Genomic DNA, 20,044 nt, shown 5'->3' on the forward strand with positions numbered 1-20,044 from the left:
TGTGTGTGTGTGTGTGTGTGTGTGCGTGCGTGCGTGCGTGTGTGCGTGTGTGTTCTCCAACAGCGATGAGGTACTACCTCCCCCAGCGGTGTGTGCCTCTCCCTCCTGCCAGTCCTGGTCCTGTCTCCAGCCCCTGCACCGAGCCCGTGTACCGGGTGCTGCTGCTGCCCTCTGGTGTCTGCCCGCGGAACTGCTTCCAAACCTCAGAGGGTTCTGCTTCAGATTCAGAATCCGGTACACTCACTCCCGGTACGGTGTCGGAACAGGGGGACGCGGACGAGTTACAAGACGAAGAGGTCGTTATTGTGGAGACCGGCGGATACATGCTGCTCGAGGAGATATGAACGTTGTAATGTAGTACATGATGGACTGTAGAATTATTACATTCCGGGATCATTCCAGGCATGTAAACTAAACAAGGAGGAAACCGCTCGCGTACAGTCAGGGGAGTAGCTAGGGGGGGGGGGGGGGGGGTTAGGATGATTCCAAGGGCCCAGGACTGGGGGGGGGGCCCAGAGAACACTATTATTATCTTTTTATTAATATGGTTTTATTATTATCCTTAACTCTTCCAGAGCTTTCTTGTATTTAGGAAATCCCTGAACATGATATTGCATTGGTTTGTGATAGATTATTAGTTACTGGGTATTTCAAAGTACCTCATATTTGGTGCCATTTTAAAGCTAACAACTAGGGCTTTCCAATGATATAAAATAAGTGTATGATTATCATCATAATTTTTATTATTATGGTTCATATGTAGTTGCACTTGAACTTGTTGAAATTAAACTTGGAAGATAAAAATGTATTAAATTACACTTTCCTTGCTTAAATCAGATTTATGTATATGAAATGGAATGTAGACAATCTTGTTGGTAATATAGAACAGCTGACAGATTAGAAATAGCATCTATTGTTCAAAAGTTATTAATTAATTAATGAAACTAGATTTGATAAAAAAAAAAAAAAAAAATTATTTACATATTGTGATGATAATTATAAAACGTTCATGTGTGTGTTAAAATTTTTCTTCAAACTTACCCCATTATCTTCATAGAGCCTTGTCTTCCTTCTAGAACCTCGCCCTTCTTGAACGTTTTGTCCTGGGTAGGGGAATGACGGCGCTGTTCCTGGGTCTCAGCCGGTGCTGTTAGCATGGGTGTTACGTTCTGGACACCGACCTCGGTCGGTGACCACCCACATTCCTGGCATATGTCACTGGGCTTGTCACCTGTCATTTCCCTGTCAATTAGTGCTGTCACTTAGGGGTGGTTCCTGATTGGCTGTCACGGGGGTGTGTGTGGAATGTTGGTATTTGGTCTCTATTTAACATACCTCTCTTCTGCTTGTCCATTGTCAGGTCTTCACTAATTGCGTTCAGGGATAACGCGGACGGTTCTACTGTGGACCTCCAATAAGCTCCCATTTACCTTATCTTACACCTGTGCTTTTAGCACTTGCTCTCTCTTAGAATTTACTCTGTGTTCTTACTATTAAAGTCGAACCTGTTCAAGAGTAAACACTCTCTGTCTCTGTGATTGCCTTCAACCATTGGAATTCACCTACCTGCATTCTGACAGAAGACCTGACCATCAGAATTCCATGGAGGCCATCATGGAGATGCTCCGGACGCAGGGAGCAGCCCAGACACGGATGGAGGAACATCAGCAGCTGGTCAGCGCCGAGTTAATCCGACTCAATGGGGTCGTCGGATCATCCCAAGCGGTGGCGCAGTCGGCGTTGGCCACAGCTCGACAAGCCCAAGAAGGAGTGGCTGGTGTGCAGTCGGCGGCGGGGGAAGCAGCGCTCCACGCAGAGGAAAGTCGGGGGGGGTTCGGGGTCCAGGAGCGGTCCCGCGAACCACATCTGCAGGCGCCCGCTCGCTATGACGGATCACCAGATGGTTGTCGGGAATTCATCACCCAGTGTCTACTCGTTTTCCGGCTGCAACCACGATCATTCCCATCGGAGACAGCGCAGGTAGCGTATATTATCACACTGCTCACCGGCGAAGCTCTCTCCTGGGCTACGGCGGAATTAGAGGCAGGGGCGATAATCTGCGACAGTCTGGACGCCTTTACCCGGGAATTGAGAAGAGTATTCGATACTTCCCGGGTACTCTCGATCTTCGAGGCTGGTGGTCGCCTTCTCGACTGCCGGCAGGGCCTCCGCACTGTCGCAGCTTATGCTATCAAAGTTAGGATCTTGGCTCGGGAGACAGCTTGGGCGGAGAACGTCTGCGTGGTTCTGTTCGTCAGGGGACTCTCAGCGCGGATGCGAGATGCTCTCTCCGCGCGTGAGATCCCCGAGCAGCTGGAAGTGCTGATCAACACCACCATCAAGATGGATAATCGGCACCGGGAGAGGGAGAAGGAGCATGTCAACAACACCCAGCCCCAGGTATGTTTTCCTTCTTCTCCTGGTGTTGATAATTCCATGCATTACACGAGTGGGCCACTGGGTGATGAATCCATGCAGCTTGGAGCGCTGTCGCTCTCGGACGACGAGAGGCAGCGCTTCATCAAAGAGCGACGCTGCTTCCGGTGCGGCCGCACCGGTCACCGCTTCGGCAGCTGTCGGGTCCAGGCTGTATCGGCTCGGCGCCAATCGGGGATGGAAGGTGCGCCGTCGGGCCTCGAGAGGGCGCCAGCAGGTGGGCTCATTCCTGCCAAAACCACGGATTCTCGCACATTTTTTGAGGTGGCGATCAACGGTGGGGGTGACATTAGGGGAACTAAGGCTCTCATTGACTCAGGGGCGGCAGGCAATTTTATTCACGTGGGATTGGTGAAGGAGTGGGGAACCCCGGTGGAGGACTTAGGGGTTCCCCTACCAGTCTATGCCCTGGACGGTCGGCCCCTGGGCAGTGGGAGCGTCACCCAGCGCACAGTTCCCTTACACATCCGGGTGGAGGGTGGGGAGTGGGAATGGGTTACTTTTTTTGTCATCTTTTCCCCCTATTCTGTCATGGTGTTGGGTCATCCCTGGTTGTCGTCATGTGTTCGTGTCATTAATTGGAGCACGGGCGAACTCTCAACGGCGGCCGACGTCAAGTCGATCGTCAGCGGGAGTTTGCCCAAACCCTTGTCTCCCCCCCCCTCTTCTCTTTTGTCTCCTCCCTCTTTCTCCAGGATGGTGGGGAGCGTGGCAGATTCTGATCTACCCTCTAATCCCGATTTAATAGGGGTGCCTGAGATCTATTGGGACCTGGCGGACGTTTTTAGCAAGACGCATGCTAAAGCACTTCCGCCTCATAGATCATACGACTGTCCCATTAATCTTCTACCCGGTACCTCCCCGCCTCGCGGGCGAATGTTCTCTCTCTCACGCCCCGAAACCTTGGCCATGAACACCTACATAGAGGAGGCATTGCTTGCGGGGCACATACGCCCTTCCACTTCCCCTGCCGGCGCTGGCTTCTTTTTTGTTGATAAAAAGGATGGGGATCAGCGCCCATGCATTGATTATAGGGGATTGAATGACGTTTCCATCAAGAACCGATATCCTTTACCCCTCATGGACACGGCCTTTGAGTGCTTACAGGGGGCACAGGTCTTTTCTAAACTTGACTTACGTAATGCATACAACCTGGTCAGGATTAGAGAGGGAGACGAGTGGAAGACTGCATTTAACACACCCAATGGGCACTATGAGTATTTGGTCATGCCCTTTGGTTTGGCTAATGCTCCGGCAGTCTTCCAAGCCCTGGTTAACGACGTGCTGCGAGACTTGATTGGGGTGTCAGTGTTTGTCTACTTAGATGATATCCTGATTTTTTCTCGCGATATGGTGCAACACCAAATGCACGTTCGGGAGGTGCTAGACCGTCTCCTCAAGCATCAACTATTCGTTAAGGCTGAGAAGTGTGTGTTTCACACGGACACCGTGTCCTTCCTGGGCTTTGTGTTGACGAAGGGCGATCTGCGCATGGATCCAGCCAAGGTGAGTGCAGTTTTGGACTGGCCACGGCCTTCGTCGCTCAAGGGGTTACAACGGTTTTTGGGCTTTGCAAATTTTTACAGGCGCTTTATTCGCAATTTTAGCGCCTTAGCCAATCCCTTAACAGCTCTCACTAAGGCCTCTCTCCCTGGCTTTGAATGGTCGCCTAGGGCTGAGTCGGCCTTCTGCGATCTTAAACGTCGTTTTACATCCGCTCCTGTATTGATCCGCCATGACGCGGAGGTTCCGTTCATTGTGGAGGTGGATGCCTCTGATGTCGCGGTGGGGGGGGTGCTCTCTCAGAGATGCTTAAAGGATGGGAAAGTGCACCCGTGTGCTTTTTTTTCTCGCCGTCTGTCACCAGCCGAGCGTAATTACGACGTGGGTAATCGGGAGTTATTGGCGATCAAATTGGCACTGGAGGAGTGGAGACATTGGTTGGAGGGGGCGGCACATCCTTTCATTATTTGGACTGACCATAAGAACTTGGCTTACATCCAAGGGGCTAAACGCCTTAACGCTCGCCAGGCCAGGTGGACGTTGTTCTTCACACGATTTCGATATACCATCTCCTATAGACCCGGCTCCAAGAATATCAAACCTGACGCGTTGTCGCGCCAGTTTGATCTTCCTGGGCGGGAGGAGCAGCCCCATCCCATTATTCCACCGGCCTTGATTTTGGCACCCGTGTCTTGGGGCATAGAGAAGGTGGTAAGGTCGGCGCTAACGCGGGAGCCCGATCCTGGTGGGGGTCCTCCGGGACGGTCGTATGTTCCCAAGGTGGCGCGCTCACGCTTGCTACAGTGGGCACATGCGTCATCCCTCACCAGCCACCCAGGGGCAACCAGGACCCTGGAATTTATCCGTAGGAGGTTCTGGTGGCCGACAGTGGAGGGGGATACGCGTTCCTTTGTGGCGGCCTGTCCGGTGTGCGCACGTAGTAAGACCTCTCGACGGGCACCGGCGGGTCTCCTCCGACCACTTCCTATTCCTAAACGACCCTGGTCACACATATCTCTGGACTTTATTTCTGGTCTTCCCCTTTCGGACGGGTTCACCACCATTTTGGTGGTGGTGGATCGGTTCTCTAAGGCGGCTCACTTTGTCCCTCTCCCCAAGCTTCCTTCGGCCCGGGAGACTGCTGATTTAATTATACAGCATGTCTTTCGGGTCCACGGGCTGCCAGTAGATATCGTGTCGGACCGGGGTCCTCAGTTCGCCTCCAGGTTCTGGAAGGCGTTTGCCGCCGGCCTCGGCGCCTCTGTCAGTCTGTTGTCTGGGTTCCATCCACAGTCGAACGGACAGACGGAGAGGGTCAACCAGGATTTGGAGGGGGTCTTGAGGTGTTACGTTGCCGGTAGTCCGGCAACGTGGAGTAGGAGGTTGGCTTGGGCTGAGTACGCGCATAATACCCTTCTCTCCTCTTCTACCGGTATGTCTCCCTTTCAGTGCCAGTATGGTTTTCAACCTCCTCTGTTTCCCGAGCAGGAGCAGGAGGCGGAGGTGCCCTCGGCCCAGGCACATGTGGCTCGCTGTCGCAGGACGTGGAAACAGGTTCGGAAGGCGCTACAGAAGGTTTCGGTTAGTACCCAACGGCAGGCTAACCGTAAGCGTCGTCCGGCTCCAGTTTACCGTCCAGGGCAGCGGGTTTGGCTTTCCACCCGGGATCTCCCTCTCCGGGTGGAATCCAAGAAGCTGGCTCCTCGCTTTATAGGACCATTTAAAGTGATTCATCGGGTTAATCCAGTGGCTTACAAGTTACGACTTCCGAGCTCTATGAGGGTTCATCCGACGTTTCATGTGTCCCTGTTGAAGCCATTCCTCTCATCGCCCTTGGCCCCGCCACTGCCTGTGGTTCCTCCGCCCCGGTTTATTGGCGGTCAACCCATTTACATGGTGCGGAGGATACTGGGTTGTAGGCGGAGGGGTAGGGGGTTTCAGTTCTTGGTGGATTGGGAGGGGTACGGGATAGAAGAGCGTTCTTGGGTGCCTCAAAGGGATATTTTAGATCCCAGCCTGATCGTTGATTTCCGGCGGCTGAATCCCGAGGCTCCTAGGTGAACGTCTGGTGCCGTTCGTCGGGGGAGTTTACTGTTACGTTCTGGACACCGACCTCGGTCGGTGACCACCCACATTCCTGGCATATGTCACTGGGCTTGTCACCTGTCATTTCCCTGTCAATTAGTGCTGTCACTTAGGGGTGGTTCCTGATTGGCTGTCACGGGGGTGTGTGTGGAATGTTGGTATTTGGTCTCTATTTAACATACCTCTCTTCTGCTTGTCCATTGTTAGGTCTTCACTAATTGCGTTCGGGGATAACGCGGACGGTTCTACTGTGGACCTCCAATAAGCTCCCATTTACCTTATCTTACACCTGTGCTTTTAGCACTTGCTCTCTCTTAGAATTTACTCTGTGTTCTTACTATTAAAGTCGAACCTGTTCAAGAGTAAACACTCTCTGTCTCTGTGATTGCCTTCAACCATTGGAATTCACCTACCTGCATTCTGACACATGGGAGCTAGTTCCAGCATCTAGACACTGCCGTCAATTCTAAGTTGATAAAATGAGATATGTTACATATAGGAATATGACCCACTAATGAATACACTAAATACAGCAATGTGGCTTATTTGAAAACACTGCATTTGCGAAATAAATACGACAACTGTGTTGCCGTTAGCCTGCAGCTAGCGCTGAATGTTAGCCAACTCACAGGTAACTCTCCCTGGGGGGAAATTGCTAGTCGCACACGGTAGATTTCAAAACAAGATTTTTGATGGAAAATATGACCAGAATCTCTGTAAAAACATCTCACAAACACTATAGACGGTCATAAAAGTTAACGAATGCTATAAGAAGTCCAACAGATTAGTAAACACAGTACTTACACGGTCGTTTCGAAATGTACAGGCAAGCGCAGAATCCCCGGAGAAAATTCATTGTGCGACCGCTCGCTCTGGGGGAAAGTTTGGAAAACGGGAGCTGCGGTTGATGTTTTTTTTTATAGACTTCTGGTCAGAGCTGCGGATTGATACTTGCTGTGTGTGTGGGGGCCGGTGTTCGTAATATGGCCACAAAAAATGGTGTCCCTCCGCCAAAAAATTAGAAAATAGTGCAGAAAATAAAAAACAGTGCGCCATTGGACGGTACCGCGTCGGGTGCTTTAAGTTAATTCATTCAGTCCATTCATTGAAGATGAACGCAATGCGACATCCTTTACTAGGCTCAACCCCCAACAGTTCAGGTGCTGAACTGCTGATCCAAATGTATAGGTAAAAACCATATTATGCGTTTTCATCAATAAATAAATAAATGCCCCACAATTTTTAACGTGCGCTCGCATGGATTGGGGGCCCTCAAATACATTCTTTCATGGGCCCCAGAATTTCCAGCTACGCCCCTGGGTACAGTGTTGAACAATATAGAAGAAGAATTGTATTATCACAAAAAACAACTCTGGTTTCTTGGCCTGGTGGGTGTTGTTGAGTTATCTCTCTCTTGTCAAATTAGCTGGTCGCACTGAAGTTGAGACAGAATTGTGTCTATTTGTTTATTTTCTAAGCTGAAAACATTATGTAGGACTCAGTTTAATTTAAGACACACTGGTTTATAAACACAGTGATACAGTGTGTTGTTATTTATTGCTGCTAAATAAAGCTTTGCTGCTACTACTAAGACATCTGTACTGTCTACACTATCAGTGCTCTTCACTTTCAAATGTTCCACATTATTTAGAGAAATTGGCCAGTTACAATCAAACAAATGTATACATGTGTGTGTGTGTGTGTGGGGGGGGGGGGGCAGCCTATGCCACAGCACAGCTACTTGTAATAGAAATGTCACCTTAACTTAATGCAAGAGAACAATGCAACAATAAAGTTGTAACAACAATGTAACAACAGATCAATATTTCCTGTGTAGGCTGCCGCAGCCAGACGGACTAATTAGCATAATGTGGCCACGCGGCGCCCATAATATATCTTTCTCCTATTTTCCATCGGTGCCATTGGACACAGATGGCGTCGCTCTTAAAGGGGAGGGTGCAGTGAAGTCTCAAAGAGAGTACGTTACAGTTACTATGCTTTTTTCTTTGCTGTACATATTAAACTGTATCTGCCTATAGCATATACGTCAACATTGGTGAGTTACCAATAACTAGTTCGGCTATTTATTCCACGCGATGTGGGGTGAGAATTTTAATTAAACGCGGGAGGTTGAAAGGGATAAGCGGTTGTATAATTTTTTTTAACACAGAGCGGAGGTGAATGAATGAATGAAAACTTTATTTAACAGATTGCAGAATGGGTACAATACAGTATGGCTCAATACACACAATTGTTAAGTGGATGCAGACCAGAGAAAGACGTTTGTCTTGTTTACTACATCAGGGTCCCCCATTTTCAATTCATAGTGAATTGTCCCTTTAAAGCAGTCTAGACCCGCCCTTAATGTAGTCTGTCCTGTAGTTTTGAGCTGCTCGAATAGAGTCGGCATAACGTTTACGAGGGGTCCCGTATCATCCTCTCTCTCCCTCTCTCTCTCTCCCTCTCTGTGGTGCCGCGTCGGTCCGAACCCGCGCCTCCCCTCCTCCAGTAGGTTGGTTTACCCCGCTATAGTGTCTCCTCTCCCTGCCATGCACCGGGTCGCCTCGCTGCTGCCTGCCCTTCTGTGTCTCCTGCTGCCCGGGTCGACCCGGGGATATTTCCCCGAGGAGCGGTGGAGCCCCGAGTCTCCCCTCCTCGCTCCCCGGGTCGTCCTCGCGCTCGTCTGCCGCAACTCGGCGCACTCCCTGCCGCTGTTCCTCGGGGCCATCGAGCGCCTCGACTATCCAAAGGACCGACTTGCGCTGTGGTGAGTGAGTGGTTTCATGTTGGGGTTTGTTTAGAAGACGTCTTGTCATTTGGTATTGGCACGGACTTTTAGGCTATAATATATCTCATTCGGTGAGATAATGGAGATGGCAGACATTGGCAGTACCAACGATGGAAATAAGTCCTGGACTTTTCGTTTCTATCCCTGACAAAGCAAATACTCATATATGTTTATTGTCTAAATAAAACTACCTAAAACTACTATACTACCAGAAACGAAATACTGTGCGTGCGTGTGTGTAGGTGTTTGATTGATTGATTGAATGATTGAAAACTTTATTAACAGATTGCAGAATGGGTACAATACAGTACGGCTCAATACACACAATTGTTAAGAAGGGATGCAGACCAGAGAAAGACTTTCGTCTTGTTTACATCAGGGTCCCCCATTTTCAATTCATCAGGAATGTGTGTGTGTGTGTGAGAGAGAGTGCGTGTGTGTGTGTGTGAGAGAGAGAGTGCGTGTGTGTGTATACTTTCTGGTGTGCGCTTAAAGGTAAACAAGAGAACGCATGTGTGCCTTATCTCAAAGAAGAGCCGCAGATTGAATCTGTCTGCTGAATGGATACAAATCACAAAAGACTACAAAGCTATATATACAATAGACTAATTGCCGTTGGAATGGATGGGCCAGGCGCGCGAGCACAGACGTGTCCAAAAAGTTCCAGTCCTCTCTCTCTCTCTCATCGCCCCCCCCCCCCCCCGCTTCTCCTCCTCCCCCTATCCACTTCTCCCCCCTCCTCCCTCTCCTTCCACATCATCCCCTCTCGGGCTGCTCGTTCCCATAACCAGCACTGTGTGTAGAAGAAAACTCGGGAAATTCAAGGAAAATAGCATCGCCAAAGCCGCAAATCGGTGCGTAATAGCGCACAGATTTCACTAAATGTTTGTTGTACTAGGCGGCGGGGGCTTCTTTGTGTTGTCTCTCTCGAGTATGTGCCATCTGTCATATTACCAAGCATACCTTCTATTACCTCAGGACATTCTTCTGTCACCCTGCCCAGTGCCCCCCCCCCCCCACACACACACACACTCATAACGTCCTGGCTCCTAGCCAGTTGCCAGTGTTGTCTTACCAATTCAAAGCGTGTGCTCTCTGTTTCTCTCTCATGTGTGTGTGTGTGTGTGTTTGCTTGTCAAAGCTCACCTCTCTCACTCTCTGTTTATCTCTCTCTCTTGTGTGTGTGTGTATTGACTCCTCTCAAAGCTTCTCTCTCTCTCTCTCTCTCTCTCTCTCTCTCTCTCTCTCTCTCTCTCTCTCTCTCTCTCTCTCTCTCTCTCTAATTCAATTCAAATGGGCTTTATTGACATGGGAAACATACGTTTACATTGCCAAAGCCAAACAAGACAATCAAACAGAGAAAACAAAAGAAATCCGTACATCTCTCTCTCTCTCTCTCTCTCCCTCTCTCTCTCTCTCTCTCTCTCTCTCTCTCTCTCTCGCTCTCAATTCAATTCAATTCAAATGGGCTTTATTGACATGGGAAACATATGTTTACATTGCCAAAGCCAAACAAAACAAAACAATCAAACAGAGAAAATAAAAGAAATCCATACATCTCTCTCTCTCTCTCTCTCTCTCTCTCTCTCTCTCTCTCTCTCTCTCTCTCTCTCTCTCTCTCTCTCTCTCTCTTGTGCTACACCAAAGTAAACGAGGCCTTAACCCTTTCACTACTACTCTACCAAAGGGTTAACCCTTTCACTGCGACAATACAGAAGGTTAACCCTTTCACTGCCACACGACAAAGGGTTAACCCTTTCACAAGCACACTACAGACGGTGCGTCTGATCACCCCCGTTATGATAAAGCACCAGTTTGTAATCCATGTCTAGAGGCTTCTTTTATCTCTAGTCTATGGTCTCAAACCTTTCTGACTGTTAGATTGGTTGCTTTACACTGGTTTTATTCACTTACACCAATACAAGAGTTGTGATGTGAATAAAAAGGTTGTATTGAATAACTGCCCTGCTAGAAAAAACGTTCAATGCTGGTCTATGCTGGTTAGTGCTGGTGTGATGCTAGTTTAGCTCACCAGCTAGCATACCAGCACCAAAACACATCATATGCTGGTTGTTGCTAGTATAACCATCATGCATTATGCTGGTCTTTGCTGGTATAACCATCATGCATTATGCTGGTCTTTGTTTGTATAACCATCATGCATTATGCTGGTCTTTGCTTGTATAACCATCATGCATTATGCTGGTCTTTGCTGGTATAACCATCATGCATTATGCTGGTCTTTGTTTGTATAACCATCATGCATTATACTGGTCTTTGCTTGTATAACCATCATGCATTATGTTGGTCTTTGCTTGTATAACCATCATGCATTATGTTGGTCTTTGCTTGTATAACCATCATGCATTATGTTGGTCTTTGCTTGTATAACCATCATGCATTATACTGGTCTTTGCTTGTATAACCATCATGCATTATGTTGGTCTTTGCTTGTATAACCATCATGCATTATGCTGGTCTTTGCTTGTATAACCATCATGCATTATGCTGGTCTTTGCTTGTATAACCATCATGCATTATGTTGGTCTTTGCTTGTATAACCATCATGCATTATGTTGGTCTTTGCTTGTATAACCATCATGCATTATGCTGGTCTTTGCTGGTATAACCATCATGCATTATGCTGGTCTCTGCTGGTATAACCATCATGCATTATGCTGGTCCTTGCTGGTATAACCATCATGCATTATGCTGGTCCTTGCTGGTATAACCATCATGCATTATGCTGGTCCTTGCTGGTATAACCATCATGCATTATGCTGGTCTCTGCTGGTATAACCATCATGCATTATGCTGGTCCTTGCTGGTATAACCATCATGCATTATGCTGGTCTCTGCTGGTATAACCAGCATGCATTATGCTGGTCTTTGCTGGTATAACCATCATGCATTATGCTGGTCTTTGTTTGTATAACCAGCATGCATTATGCTGGTCTTTGCTGGTATAACCATCATGCATTATGCTGGTCTCTGCTGGTATAACCATCATGCATTATGCTGGTCTTTGTTTGTATAACCAGCATGCATTATGCTGGTCCTTGCTGGTATAACCATCATGCATTATGCTCGTCTTTGCTGGTATAACCATCATGCATTATGCTCGTCTTTGCTGGTATAACCATCATGCATTATGCTGGTCTCTGCTGGTATAACCATCATGCATTATGCTGGTCTCTGCTGGTATAACCATCATGCATTATACTGGTCTTTGCTGGTATAACCAGCATGCATTATACTGGTCTTTGCTAGTATAACCAGCATGCATTATACTGGTCTTTGCTGGTATAACCATCATGCATTATGCTGGTCCTTGCTGGTATAACCATCATGCATTATGCTGGTCCTTGCTGGTATAACCATCATGCATTATGCTGGTCCTTGCTGGTATAACCATCATGCATTATGCTGGTCTCTGCTGGTATAACCATCATGCATTATGCTGGTCTCTGCTGGTATAACCATCATGCATTATACTGGTCTTTGCTGGTATAACCAGCATGCATTATACTGGTCTTTGCTAGTATAACCAGCATGCATTATACTGGTCTTTGCTGGTATAACCATCATGCATTATGCTCGTCTTTGCTGCTATAACCATCATGCATTATGCTGGTCCTTGCTGGTATAACCATCATGCATTATGCTGGTCTTTGCTGGTATAACCATCATGCATTATGCTGGTCTCTGCTGGTATAACCATCATGCATTATGCTGGTCTTTGTTTGTATAACCAGCATGCATTATGCTGGTCCTTGCTGGTATAACCATCATGCATTATGCTGGTCTCTGCTGGTATAACCATCATGCATTATGCTGGTCTCTGCTGGTATAACCATCATGCATTATACTGGTCTTTGCTGGTATAACCAGCATGCATTATACTGGTCTTTGCTAGTATAACCAGCATGCATTATACTGGTCTTTGCTGGTATAACCATCATGCATTATGCTCGTCTTTGCTGGTATAACCATCATGCATTATGCTGGTCCTTGCTGGTATAACAATCATGCATTATGCTGGTCTTTGCTGGTATAACCATCATGCATTATGCTGGTCTCTGCTGGTATAACCATCATGCATTATGCTGGTCTTTGTTTGTATAACCAGCATGCATTATGCTGGTCCTTGCTGGTATAACCATCATGCATTATGCTCGTCTTTGCTGGTATAACCATCATGAATTATGCTAGTATAACCAGCATGCATTAAGCTGCATTATGTTGGTCTAGCTGTGTGGCTGATCACAGGGATGGTACCATAAAGGATTGATGCACTATAGCTGTTCCCCTCATAGTCCATTAATAGGTCAGTTTAGTCTTTTAGTCGGCCAATACTTTGTTGGTCAATTAATACATTCTTATGTTGTTGGTTTTTCATATTGAATGAGATATTTCCTGAACAATGATAAGCACATCTCTGGTAAGTACTATAATTAAAAAGGCTCTTTTTAATAATTATTTTAGCGAAAATGATAAATTCAGAGTTGACAGATTTGTCTAATAAATCAATTGACTTAGTCAATTAAGTAAACTAAGTATTGGTCAACTAACAACACAGCGATTACAGCATAAATACGTGTCTTTTGAGACACTGGGTTGTAAGACCCAATTTTGTGTCACATGGTGTTTTTAAATAGCTCCTCAAATTAGTCTGGAGAAACCTTCTTCAACTGGAAGTGACTAACTATGGCAAGTAGTTTCCACGTATATAGACAAAATAATTACACTGTAAAAACACGGAGTTAGTACCCTGAAAAACAAAAAGCCTCTGCAATAGTCTATATAAGTTGGGTAATGAGAAAGATTATTTTAGAAATGTGGGGCCCCAGAGAAAACAATATGAGAAGCAGAGATGTGGCTAGATGGAGGTATGAGAAGCAGAGATGTGGCTAGATGGAGGTATGAGAAGCAGAGATGTGGCTAGATGGAGGTATGAGAAGAAGCAGAGATGTGGCTAGATGAAGGTATGAGAAGCAGAGATGTGGCTAGATGGAGGTATGAGAAGAAGCAGAGATGTGGCTAGATGAAGGTATGAGAAGCAGAGATGTGGCTAGATGGAGGTATGAGAAGCAGAGATGTGGCTAGATGGAGGTATGAGAAGCAGAGATGTGGCTAGATGGAGGTATGAGAAGAAGCAGAGATGTGGCTAGATGAAGGTATGAGAAGCAGAGATGTGGCTAGATGGAGGTATGAGAAGAAGCAGATATGTGGCTAGATGGAGGTATGAGAAGAAGCAGAGATGTGGCTAGATGAAGGTATGAGAAGCAGAGATGTGGCTAGATGAAGGTATGAGAAGAAGCAGAGATGTGGCTAGATGAAGGTATGAGAAGAAGCAGAGATGTGGCTAGATGGAGGTATGAGAAGCAGAGATGCGGCTAGATGGAGGTATGAGAAGCAGAGATGCGGCTAGATGGAGGTATGAGAAGCAGAGATGTGGCTAGATGGAGGTATGAGAAGCAGAGATGCGGCTAGATGGAGGTATGAGAAGCAGAGATGCGGCTAGATGGAGGTATGAGAAGCAGAGATGCGGCTAGATGGAGGTATGAGAAGCAGAGATGTGGCTAGATGGAGGTATGAGAAGCAGAGATGCGGCTAGATGGAGGTATGAGAAGCAGAGATGCGGCTAGATGGAGGTATGAGAAGAAGCAGAGATGTGGCTAGATGAAGGTATGAGAAGCAGAGATGTGGCTAGATGAAGGTATGAGAAGAAGCAGAGATGTGGCTAGATGAAGGTATGAGAAGAAGCAGAGATGTGGCTAGATGGAGGTATGAGAAGCAGAGATGCGGCTAGATGGAGGTATGAGAAGCAGAGATGTGGCTAGATGGAGGTATGAGAAGCAGAGATGCGGCTAGATGGAGGTATGAGAAGCAGAGATGTGGCTAGATGGAGGTATGAGAAGCAGAGATGTGGCTAGATGGAGGTATGAGAAGCAGAGATGTGGCTAGATGAAGGTATGAGAAGCAGAGATGTGGCTAGATGGAGGTATTGATTGATTGAATTGATTGAAAACGTTATTAACAGATTGTAGAATGGGTACAATACAGTACAGCTCAATACACACAATTGTTAAGGGGATGCAGACCAGAGAAAGACTTTCGTCTTGTTTACATCAGGGTCCCCCATTTTCAATTCATCAGGACATACAGTATGACAGGGGTTCTCAACCTTTCTGCTGCCAAGGCACCCCTGTGTTCAATAAAATATTCCAGGGCACCCCTACATACGATAAAGACTTTTTCGGTCCTGTCTTTTTTGCTACAATGATGATACAATGATTCTTTATTTGCCGTGCTGTCGTTGAGATGTTTTGTTGTTTGTTTGTCTTTGTTGCTTGTTGGTGAATCTGCAAATATGAATTTCCCCACGCGGGATCAATAAAGTTGTCTGAATCTGATGACAAAAGTGCTTGCTTTCAAAATAATGTTTATTTAAGAAAAAACTGAAAATCATGTATTTTTTTTTAATACAGAAAAGGATCACTAAAGTGGTATCTGTTGCAGCTGCACTGTTCTCCATAAAAATAGCATATTTGGATAAGTTTGACAATTTCTCAAAAACAGAAAATCATGAATTTTTTTTAAATACAGAAAAGGATCACCAAGTTACCATTTCTCAAAAAATATAAATAAATACAGAAAATAAGCACTCGTTCACTCAGTGGACATTTCTAGCTCAATGCAAGGTCCGCTGCTGCTGGCTAATAATACGGTCAATACGTGGGGAGATCTTTGACAAGGCAACACGCATGTCATCATCAAGGCTCAACTTGGCCCTATATTTTGTTTTCAGAGCTGTCATGGATGAAAAGCCAGCTTCACACAGATATGTGGTGCTGAACGGTATCAACACATTAACTGCTGCATCATGAGATACTTGGTACTCAGCACCACACTCTGAAACTAGCTCTCCAGGTGGTATCAGATGAGATTTCAATGAGTTCTTCCAAGAGTTTGGATGGAGATGTGTCAGGAAGCTTTGTCTCAATGTTGTCTGTAAAGTCTTTTTTTATCCAGAGTGACTTAATGATTTTCAGATTTTTTGAAATGGTCAAACTTATCCAAATATGGTATTTTCATGGAAAACAGTGCAGCTGCAACAGATAGCACTTTAGGGATAATTTTCTGTAATCCAAAAAATAATTTGGATTCACTATAAAAGTGCCTGTTCACTATAAAGTGCCACGTTTTGATATATTGAGCTTTAAACTTTAAGTACATTTTTTGGAACACGCAACCTAAAACACCTTCCTCTCCCAAACCGTTCCTGCAATTGTTTTATGTTGCATGATGATCATGGATACATTTATTATGTATTGTATTTTTTATGTTTAAATATCAACATAATCTGTCTGTCCACCCTCAGTACATTTACTATCAATATAATATAGTAGTCTGACTTAATCAGGGGGGTTTGGGGGGGAAACACTGTACACCTGTACAAGCAAAACTGTACATTGGGATATTGACAACCATACTATAGGTAATTTACATTGGATGGGGTTGGGGGGGGGGGGACATTGTACAAACAAGCAAAACTGTACATTGGAATATTGACAACCATACTAGGTAAATTAATGGGTTGGGTTAGGACATTTACAGGGGACAGTTTCAAATTTCAGTCTCCCGTAGGTGTTCCTTGAGAGTGGTTTTGAAAGTGGGTAGTGATTCACATTCCTTTACAGCTTTGGGTAGGGCGTTCCACATTGATGTGGCATAATTGCGAAACGTGTTTAGTCCCTTGTTTGAGCCGAATCTGGGTTTAACATGATTTGTGGAGCTCCCTCTGGTGTTGTGATCGTGGTATTCACTGACCTTTGGGAAGTATTTTGACATGTACATGGGTACCTTGGTCGTGTAGTGTATCTTGTAGACCAGGCCCATTGCAAGTTGCTGTACTCTGTCGTCTACTCTAAGCCATCCTAGGTTGTTAAAGTGGGCAGGGGTGAGGTGGGTTCTAGGAGTAAGGTCAAGCAGTAGTCTGACCAGTTTGTTTTGAGATGTTTGTAATTTTGTTTTTAGCGCCTGAAGTGGATTTCCCAAGCTATTTCGGTTCTGCTCTGCCAGAACCGGGTTGCGTTAGTACTCTGCGTTGTGATTCAATACTTTAAAGCTCTGGGAATCACTTCTCTTTAAACTGAGCGGTGCAGGCAGAAGGAATTTAGGAGGAAAAAGGTTATATAGCAGCTGTTTAATCAAAGTTTAAGAGTGTATACAAATTACAATAAGAAAATGCTATAGTTGTGATCACAAACACTATGCCGTAAGTGATACAACCAGACTAATATTACAGTATAAAGAATGATAGTTGATAAGTTGTTGATGGTCTTTGTTGTCTGGCTGACAAAACAAAGTAGTCTGTTTTCCCTCCAAAAGCGATGTCCTTTGTTCTCCTGCTGACCTGCTGTAGATGGGTGAGATGGTGGAGAGGTCTTGTCTTGTGGTTGGGTTGTTTCCAGAGTCCCTCTCCTCCATCACACCTGGGATCTTATAGCTAAGGCCCAGTGTCTCGGAGTTGATGACATCATCACATTCTTTACCCCAATCACAGGCCTGCTAAGCTTGTATTTGAAAAATAGGGGTTTGGCTTAATAGCCCAACCCCCTTCACATAACTGCAAACGGAGGCTGTCCTTAGTATTAAACAAATACTAACAATCACCTTAAACATTGCATCATTTTCATTTCCTAATATCTATATTTGAATTACAATTGTCCACATAAACACAGATATATTTCTTTATCACTAAGTCTGTTGACTTTAATCATTATTTTAGAATAGAATATAACTGAATAACAGATTAAATTAGAACTGGATAGAAGAGAATAGATCAGAATATAAAACCATCAATTAATCAAATTGAACATAAATTGGGAACAGCACAGACACATTAACTAATTGTAGACATTGAATTTCTGCAAACTGTAGTTCAGATTAGTACAAAATGCTCATATCTCTGATCTGGGTGTGTGTATATATATATTTATATGTATGTGTGTCTATGTGTGTGTGTGTGTGTGTGTGTGTGTGTCTGTGTGTGTGTGTGTGTCTGTGTGTGTGTGTGTGTGTGTGTGTCTATGTGTGTGTGTGTGAGTGACTATGTGTGTGACTGTGTGTGTGTGAATGTGTATGTGTGTGTGTGTGACTATGTGTGTGTGTGTGTGTGTGTGTGTGTGTCTGTGTGTGTGTGTGTGTGTGTCTGTGTCTGTGTGTGTGTGTGTGTGTGTGTGTGAGTCTATGTGTGTGTGTGTGTGTGTGTGTCTGTGTGTGTGTGTGTGTGTCTGAATGTGTGTGTGTGTGTCTGTCTGTGTGTGTGTCACAGGAAACTCCAGCGAGATAACATGTTTATGTGACCTTTTGGTCTTTGTTTTGATCTTACAGAGCCCATTGTCCCAGGCCATGGCAGATGGCCCTTGGGTTCCTGTCGTAGATAGAATCATTTGACCACTCACTTCATATGTAAATCGACCTGTGTGCCTACAATGGCAATCAGTCTATGTAAACACACACACAATCTATGAATTATTGTTTTGAGGGCCAAGTATTTCTACACATTAGTTAATCATGAGATCTATGTTGGAATTTACCACACGCCTTTGAGGTGCTTTGGTACCATGAGGTGCAAGCATAGTCGTAGTACCCTTGAATGAGTGCTCCTGCCAGAGTCTTCAGGGTATTCTTGTTTACCAGAGAGGAGATCCGGTACAAGAAACGAGTTTGTTGGTTGACTTTTTTTATTACATTGGATGCCATTTTGTCACAGGAGAGATTAGCCTCTAGGATGGAACCCAGGTAGGTAATTTCATCTTTCCTTGTGACAATATTGTCACCCACTGTAACTGAGAAGCCGTCGGTCTTGCTGAGTTTGTTATTTGAACCGAAGAGAATGGACTCTGTTTTGCCCATGTGTAATGATAGTTTGTTATCAGCGAGCCATATGCAGATTCTGCCTAGTTCCGAGTTGAGGGTTTTTTCAACCTGTAACTTGTTCTTGGCAGAGACCAGCAGGGCTGAGTCGTCCGCAAACAGGAACAAGTTGCAGTCACAAGCTGACGACATGTCAATTGCATAAATTAGGAACAGTAGCGGTCCTAGTATGCTTCCTTGTGGAACAACACAGCTCACTGTGAGGGGGGGGGGGGATAGGGTACCGTTTACCTCCACCATCTGTTCCCTCCCCTCAAGGTAGGATTGCATCCAGCTCACTGATAGACTATCAAAACCAATTGCTTTTAGCTTGTCAATCAGAATGGAGTGATTGACAGTGTCGAAGGCCTTTTGTAGGTCCAGCATGACCATGCCGCAGTATTTGCCCGCGTCCACCTCTTGTTTGAGAAGCAGAGATGTAGCTAGATGGAGGTATGAGAAGCAGAGATGTAACTAGATGATGAAGGTATGCGGAGCAGAGATGAAGGGTTCTCTTGGTGCATTAGGTTCTAAAGCCTCCCACTGATGCCTGCAGTCATAACAAGATAGGCTGGGAAGATAGAATACTTGGCCACATGTCAACACACACAACTTTATGATTCTTGTCTGTGGGTGTGTATGTACTGTATGTGCTGTATTGTTTATGTATGTACTGTACTAGGGATGTCACTTTAACAAAAAATCTAATTCGAAATTCGTTGCAGAATTGTATACAAGTTCGAATTCGAAATCGAATTTCAGTGTTAAAAAAAAGAATAACCTAAACCTAGAAAAAGTCTAAGCTATTTTCAAAGTTTTGGCTACTTTTTTTTTACCATGGTATGTTTGGTATAATTCTTTTCAGCACAGTCTCACCTATATGACCTGACCGTTTACATATATTTTTTGATAATAACATTATTAATTAATTAATATTTAATAAAAAATTCAAATTCGAATTTCTCCCTTCAAGTTTGAATCTCGTGTTTTTATGTAAATTCGAAATTAAATTCGAAATTCGAAAATAATGTGACAGCCCTAGTATGTACTGTATCGTGTGTGTGTTCTGATTGCTCACAGTGGCTCAGGAGGTAGAGCAGTCATCTGGCAATCCGGAGGTTCCCGGTTCGATTCCCGCTCCTCCCGGGCAGTGTGTCGATGTGTCCTTGAGCAAGACACTTAACCCCTAATTGCTCCCGATGAGCAGTTTGGCACCTTGCATGGTCGCCTCCGCCGTTGGTGTGTGAATGTGTGAATGGGTAAAAATGTGAGTAACAAATTGTAAAACGCTTTGGATAAAAGCGCTAT

At 45.4% G+C, this 20,044-nt stretch overlaps 2 protein-coding genes across 6 annotated transcripts in view; one reads left to right on the plus strand and one right to left on the minus strand.

Annotated features, from left to right (window-relative positions):
- Nucleotides 1-445, plus strand: part of LOC311232212 (protein Niban 1-like) — a 26,424-nt gene extending 25,979 nt beyond the window's left edge. For all 5 annotated transcript variants that reach the window (XM_084318936.1, XM_084318938.1, XM_084318937.1 and 2 more), the window contains one exon: nucleotides 64-445. In XM_084318936.1, coding sequence (XP_084175062.1) covers nucleotides 64-344 — 281 coding nt within the window. In that variant the 3' untranslated portion in view covers nucleotides 345-445. The remainder of the gene's footprint in view (nucleotides 1-63) is intronic.
- A 13,856-nt stretch (nucleotides 446-14,301) lies between these two features.
- Nucleotides 14,302-20,044, minus strand: part of LOC311232642 (procollagen galactosyltransferase 1-like) — a gene marked incomplete at both ends in the record, with an annotated part of 35,552 nt that continues 29,809 nt past the window's right edge. Inside the window, one exon of the mRNA XM_084319501.1 lies at nucleotides 14,302-14,394. Coding sequence (XP_084175627.1) covers nucleotides 14,302-14,394 — 93 coding nt within the window. The remainder of the gene's footprint in view (nucleotides 14,395-20,044) is intronic.

The sequence above is a fragment of the Notolepis coatsorum genome, assembly GCF_963971535.1.
Source record: "Notolepis coatsorum genome assembly, chromosome: 7".
NCBI lineage: Eukaryota > Metazoa > Chordata > Actinopteri > Aulopiformes > Paralepididae > Notolepis > Notolepis coatsorum.